Genomic DNA, 7,659 nt, shown 5'->3' on the forward strand with positions numbered 1-7,659 from the left:
CGGGTCCAGAAAAGGGCAAGGAAGTCTGAAGAACGAGTCTTATGAGGGGACTGAGGTTGTTTAGCTTGGAGGAGGCTCAGTGGGGACCTTACGGATCTCTACAATTACCTCAAAGGAGGTTGTAGTGAGGTAGGGGTCAGTCTCTTCTCTAAAGTAACAAGGGATAGGACAAGAGGAACTCATCTCAAGCTGTGCCAGGAAGGTTTAGATTGGATATTAGGAAAAATCTCTTCACCGAAGGTGTGATCAGGTATTGGAACAGGCTGCCCAGGACAGGAATCGCCACCCCTGGAAGTGTTCGAAAAATGTGCAGGTGAAGCCCTCAGTGCCATGGTTTAGTGGTGGTCTTGGCAGTCCAGAGGTAACGGGTGGACTTGGTCATCTTAAAGGTCTTTTCCCACCTGGTTGATTCTCTGATTCAATAGCCACAGTTGAGTTCCAGCACAGAAAGCATCCATAGCCACTGCCTGCGGCAGGACACATGATGCTTCCCAAACACTGCATTGCCTTTTTGTTAACCTGACAGGACAGGCGAGCAGGAACAATACCTGGACTTCAATACTGACTATGAAATAAGAAAGCCTTTCAAAACCATTTGTACCCTGCCTGCCATTCCCAGAGCTCAACAGGTTGGAAAGCAGCCACTGTCACAGCACCATTTCCCTGCCAGCACACGCTTGCCTGTCCAGCATGCGGCTGTTGTGCTCTGTCCTTTTCAGCACCCCAAAGTTCTCCAGCCTCAACTGCAGAACAAGACTGAAGTTGTTCCAATTTTTATTGACAGACAATTGACCTTCATCTACACAAGTTGATAAAATGCCAGAATCCACCTCCAAATGATTTCCCAGAACACTGTAAGACAGGCAATAAATAACAATTAAATGAAGAACATTCCCTTTGTTTTAAAACCCTCCGAGATTCCAGAATAACCTGACAGCCGTGAACAAGAACAGAGTATCTCTGTTACAAACAGCATTCCATTTTACCAAACAAAAACTAGAAAAAAAATTAGCTTAGTAAAAGACTGCACAAAGATAAGCTCAGGCTACCCTTACGTGGTACACACACTTGTAGTACCATAGGAAACATTTCCAGCAGCTGCAGAATAGCAGAGAGGGGCTTACTCTGGAGCATTCAGAAGCTGGCAAATGTTTTCATTGTGAATTCTGTCAAGTGCAAATGAAGTAAAAAAGTGACTGAAATGATGACAGTATGGTAACTAAATAAAATATACACTCTAGAGAAGAACTTCAGCTACATTAAAAAGCCTTTTTTTCTTTTCCTAAGGAGAAAGAAATACTCATGGAATGAAAAAGGAATAAAGATTCAGACTCTAGAAGACAGAACTAGAGTTTGCAGATCATCCAAACGCTTAACTTTTCACACTCTATAGTCAAACCACATCATATTTGACTATTTTTTATTAAATGCCTCCAGTAAGCGTAGTAGGTGCAGGAACAGATTGATGATGTCCAAGTAGAGACTGATTGCAGCCAGGATGTACTCTTCAGGGGATAATTTGTGCATCAGCAAATGAGTGTCATAAATAATAAATCCGCAGAACAGAAGAGCTCCAGCAGCAGCAAACACCAACTCTATTGTCTCACCATAGAAAAACAGCTGGAGGCAAATGAAACATGAAAAAAAATAATTGTAAATATAATTTTCTTTTTAATATCAAAATCCCCACATAATGATGTCACAATTAAAACAATGATGCACACTTTCTTTTTACTGTTATGTACACACAAATATGATATTATGATGACATTTCAATGTTCTTACTCCATATAGTCTCCAGTCCCACAATCTCTTTAACTTAGTAAAAATGCCTCCACTTAAAAGACAGGAAGCTCTGGTCTCCAGAATATTTACAGCAGAATATTAACACCACAAAAATTAGAAGAACAAAACACAATTAAAACCCCAATCTCCTTTCCATTGTCTCAATCAAGTAGTGGATCTCAACTGATAAATTTTGTCAGCTGATGCAAATACCACTTTTACATTAGCAAGAACAGCATCCAACAAAAATCTGAACTAGAAATGAACAGTTAAAAGATCATCAGCAAGATCTATAACAGTAATGGATCTGATTAGGGATTTTCATTCATTAAGCTATATTGCGCTGTCTAAAACCTTTTTGTTACACTAGAAATTAATAAAAGATTTACATTAAAGAATATTCTTTAACTTTGAACACAAGGTATCTTACCCTCAAGAAACCCGACAAGATTAAAATCCACAAACAAGTGAAGAGGCTGAAAAAAACACATTCAACTGTGAGCAACAATTTATTTTCTTTTAAACTTCACTTACAATCTTTTCCCTTCTTCTAAAACCTCTTCACAAAGTATTTGGTAAGTAACTGTCCATAATTCTTAGATGCCAGGTTTTCATTGGTATGAGCTGTAAAACTCAGTTTTATAAAGCTGTCAAAAGCTATGTCCTAACTTTACTTTTTAAAAAATATGTGAAGCAGCTGTCTTCTATCTCAGTGAAAAACCCAGATAAACTAGTTTTCTACTTTAATATTATAGTTTTAAGATTCATAATCACAGAAAAGAATTTCTTACCAAGGAAGCAGAACTGCATAAACATAATAATTTACTGAGTTAACACCCTCACCCCCTTAGGGTGCAGGTTCTATTGACCTGCATTCCTCATTATATCTGCAAAGTTTGCTTTGAAAAAGGAAAAATCATCTTAACAAAACAACAAAAAAATCATCAATATGACAACGTACCCTGCTCCAAATTTGCTGAAATCTCTCTTTGACTGCAAGGTATATGCAGTCAGTCCAAGAAATACAGCAGTAGTAAGAATAAAGGCTTGCAAGACGATGGACACATCATAGAAACTCACTATGAACAGAAAAAGTAAACTGTCATTTAAAGAACACTACACGAAAAGATATTTGTGAGTTATCTTTTGAGGAAACAGAGGTTTAAACTTTCACAGCCAGGAAAAAAATTAACTGTGAACAAAAAAAGTAAATGATGCCTAAATTTGTCTTTGCACTTCAAAATCATGATCATAGGACTCATGGACCTTGCATTAGCTAAGTCTGACTGTTACCTTATAGCTATAGCTTCTTAAATGGAAATAACAGATCCTCCCTAATCACAATTAAAAAAAAAAAAAAAAGAAAAGGAAAAGAAGTATTTTAAGCATAGATGTGAGAGAGCTTAAGGGAAAAGCTATTTGAATTTTTCATGATACTGAAACAAGGGAAAAAAATCAGTCCTATGCAAAGGCTCATAAAGTTTTGATTAGAGAATAGGAGGGGAAAGATAAGAGAAATGAGTGGAACCTTCTTCTTCCCTCCTTCCTCCTTAATCTTTCCTTCTTTCCTTTCCCCAAACAACATTTTTTTGTTGTTGTTGTTGTTTCCAGGAGATCGTAAGCCACAATGAGCAGGTTTCATCATATGCTAGAAGCTATAGTGGAAGGTGATGCCGTGACTTGTCCACACATCTCAACCCTGACAACAAAGTACAGAACTCTCCAAACTCTGGAGGAAACTGAGAGGGAAGATAAGGATATTTCACTTACTGATCAGCTCTGCTCAGAGCTGCCTTACAGGAAAGAACAGATGACTGGCTCTACAGAAAGAACAGATGACACAGCTCATCTCTGACTTCAGGTTTGTAGTTTCAGTTCTGGACCAGAATCCAGCTTCCTCCCTTGATTCCCTGTTTTTTGCTAAACTCATATCACTGTCATTAAAATTTTCAAACAAATATTCAAATTATTATCATTTTAGTTACATCTAGGAAATCTCAGATGGCAATTAGTACAACATACTGGATTTCTTTTCCAATTTCTTTATGGAATCAGACAATAGGATGGCTACCATTTACCTGTAATAGCAATTGTGAGTGCTTCCAGCAGGGTCTACAAAAAGTAAAAACAAAAAATTACAAGGAAAAAAAAACATAACAAAACTGACCACAAAACACTTCAATGGAGATTTCACACACAATGAGTCAGTCCATTCTGCTACATAATCCCAGCATGCATTACATGAGCTCTCTTGTTAAATCTCTGTATATGAAAACACATTTAGTTTTCAACAAGAAAATGGCAATCATAGTGTCCAACTGTGCCAGAAGTTGTTGTGTTACATAAAAAGATTACAGCATAAACTGAAAATGAATGAGAGACAGCCCCTATACAAAAATGCTATTTAGGTTTTCTACTCAAAGCACACAGCATTCTTACCACACTTCTCACACACTATTCAAGGGGCTATAAAATTAACACACTCTTAATGTCCTGTTAGACAGCTAAGTGTCTGCATCAGCTTCCTTTTCCCACTTGTCCTTGTTTTGAAACAGCTAACTTTAAAACCAAACATACTGACGTCTGGGCTGAAGCCTAGTATGGACCCTGAGTTTTTCTAAAAGATAATTTCAAAATAAGTTTCATTACAATAAAATGTGAGGAATGTCTCTTTGTTGCAAACCAAGATCCCAGAAATAACAGAACATTTAACCCATATTCTGTTTAAATCAATTTATCACAGGTTTGAATCCTACTATTCCTACACAATGTAATACTTACACTGTCATACCACAAACTCCCACATCACATTTGGCCAAACTATTACATCACTCCTTGCTACAGCTGAACTTGTTGAAAGTTTTTAAACATTTTACTCTCCTGCAAGAGTTCAGAAGTCAGGAAGCATATAACTGTGTTATTTACTTACACAGCAAACCCCTTTGTATCACAAATATAATTAAGGCAACTCCTAAAGCATCAAATTCTAATTGTGCTACTGTGCCTTCTTTGCAGGAGACTGATTTGCTACATAATCCAAAATATCCAAGATCAACATTTAGCCTGTATCTAGAAATTTGCAACATCAGGCAGGAGACTGGAATTCGAGGACAGATCTGACTGACCTGCCTGTGTTCAAAATATGCCCAGAATTCAGCATCAACAAGCCAACAATTAAAGAAATAAACATGTGTGGCTGGTTGCATTTGGGTCTTTGCTGGAGGCTGTCCAAGAAACAAACAAGGTAACAGAAATGCCTCCTCCTTTCCTACTGAGCAATTTAACAGAAAAAAATCACTAACTTCAACAGAACAGTGAAAGCAGATGGACAGATATAAATATACACATAAAGGGTAGGCGAAGGGAAGCTTGCTAAACCTGATTCCAAGTTCTAACACTCTTCCTAAAAAGATACTGGAAGAAACCTGACATAGAGGCTATCTAGAAACAACCTGTGAACAGGATCTCCAAAAAGTAACTCAGGCTTTTGCAAGTTTATAGGGTATCTTTCAAGGAATGCAAGAAAAAACAATTAACCACCACTAGTTTGTTTCAAGGAGTTCATCACAATGAAATATATTGTAGGGACTACTAAAATTGAATTTATGTAAATACTTACAAATCCAAAAAGCAGGTATAAATTAACAGGATGCTGGTGTCTGTAAAGGGTCAGTGCCACTATTATAGCCAAAGATCCCAACCCAGATATCAAAAGCAAGGCAGGTCTGTAAAGTTACATACAAAAAGTCACCAGAATTTGAAAGAAGTATCTGGAAGACTAAAACACAGTTTATGTAAAACTAATTTTTAAGTGATCACCTCGGTAAGGTACTACTCCATATAGCCAAAGAAAATATAAAGCAAGTTTTACAATAAAACTGATCTAAAACATACCACTATAATCAGTTAAAAATAGTACAGTCTCAAGTAGACATTTTTTTCATACTGAAACTAAAGACTGCGCAGGAGTTCATCACCTGGAAATGAACCCGTATGCAGAAGAAAATCCATCTGTACTAAACTAGCAGTACTAAAGAACATGCAATATTTTTACCTATTAAGAATGCCACATTCGGGGAACTGGCTTTAGTAAGCACCTGAGTGCAACAAACGTGGGCACTAACTGCACAAAAAAAAATCAGTACTGAGCAGTAAGTATCCCTACAATGCAAGCAACCCTACAAGCAAAAACTGGACAATAATCAGTCACAAAATTTCAACAGTTCTAAGTGAGCAAGATGATTTAAAATAATCAGATTTCAGTAGAAAACTGTAGTTTTACAACCTCTGTTGCATACACTATAGCTTACATAGAAACATTTATATAGCGTTTGATGCTCCTTTTCCAACTGGGCTTTGAAATGAAAGCCAAACCAAAGTCTGAAAGTGCACTTGGGAAAACAGAAAACAGAAACTGGACTCAAGTGCTCTCCACCAAGTTGTTCCTTACCCCTTCCCATCCACCACAGTTTTGATTTTGAGACTTGTTTTTTTCCCATGAAAATCAGAGAGGCAGAAAGAAGGAAGCCCATGGGAATTTTAGCAGACTAGTTTTCAGGAAACAAAAAACCAACAAGCAACCAAAAAACAAAAGAAGATGGGGGAAGGGGAGAAGACGTGATTCAGCTTTTTGGAACAGGTACAACAGCCTTCCAAACAAGTAAAAAGTAGAAGTAGATACTTAGACCATAAAACAAGAAATGTCAATAAATGAGATGTTCTGCAACTCATATATAGGTTTTCATAGCATAATTATTATACCACGTGCTATTAATGAAGTATTGTTTAAAATAAACTTTAATAATAAACTCTAATAATAATCCAAAGGGAAAAATGACAGAGAAGAAAAGTTACTTCTCAATCAGGTTACAAAATTTCTATCACAGAATCAAAACACTGGGTATAAAAATGGTTAGGAATATTGAAGCGTTCCAGAGCAACAAACTACATCAACTACACTTAGCACAGGATAAACAGCTCCATTTCATTTTAGTATTTACCTTTCATGAACAAATGTCTGCACTCCAGTAGAGTACAGAAAAATTGCTGATGTGACTGTAGTCAGAAGAACTTGAACAGAAAGAATGCTGTAGACTTTTCGCAGAAAAGCTAGAATAGGGAAAATAAAAATGAAATTATATTTGATTTACACTTACAAAGTTCAACAGTAAATCAGATAAAAGTTTTCTATCTGGTAAGGAATCATTAAAAACTCTTTATTCAGTGAAAAAGCACAGAGCTAAATGGCAAGAAGCCATTTTTCCTTAAAAAATTGACAGAGTTTTCCAGCACTGTCACAATAAATGACATTTATTCCTCGACAACAGTATTTAAACAGTAACAGTGATGACAAAACAAATGCAAAAAACATTTGCAAGAAACTTGAGACTGTTTAAAAAACTACATATACCTAAACTCATTAAGAAATTGATAACAGTATAACATCTTCATCATGTTAGTGGTATCTAATGGACCTAAATGAAGAAAGATTAACTAGCAAATTCTCTGGAAGACAAAAACTGCCATAAAAGTTGGAAAATCATGTACAGTAGTATCTATCTGATTGACCTTTCACCATGTTAAATATAATTTATCATAACTTGTAACTTGCATTGTACTGAATGAGTATCTACAGATACAGACTCCTATTAAAAAAAAAAAAATTAAAAATCCCAGAATTAAGGTAACAGACTTCATAATTCCAGCATTATGAAGAGTGGTTCAGCACATACAGATGTATCATACAGATATTCCCTATACGGAAGGAGCCCATTAGATAAAAAGCCCATTAGGTAAAATGCTCTGAAAAGAAGAGTGACCTTATGGAGATAATCAATCCAATCTTTAGTAGCACAGCCTAAACAAGTTTAAAAG

General features: G+C 36.3%; 1 protein-coding gene across 1 annotated transcript; it reads right to left on the reverse strand.

The window, feature by feature from the left end:
- Positions 1 to 1,396: 1,396 nt before the first annotated feature.
- On the reverse strand, positions 1,397 to 6,894 carry TMBIM4 (transmembrane BAX inhibitor motif containing 4; the record flags this gene model as incomplete). Its single annotated transcript, XM_010015619.1, has 6 exons — positions 1,397 to 1,620; positions 2,216 to 2,261; positions 2,747 to 2,864; positions 3,864 to 3,897; positions 5,405 to 5,510; positions 6,786 to 6,894. Coding segments are annotated over 6 exons (620 nt in total), but the record flags the coding sequence as incomplete, so codon positions are not given.
- Between the last annotated feature and the right edge of the window lie 765 nt (positions 6,895 to 7,659).

The sequence above is a fragment of the Nestor notabilis genome, unplaced genomic scaffold (assembly GCF_000696875.1).
Source record: "Nestor notabilis isolate BGI_N333 unplaced genomic scaffold, ASM69687v1 scaffold20855, whole genome shotgun sequence".
NCBI classification, from domain to species: Eukaryota; Metazoa; Chordata; class Aves; order Psittaciformes; family Psittacidae; genus Nestor; species Nestor notabilis.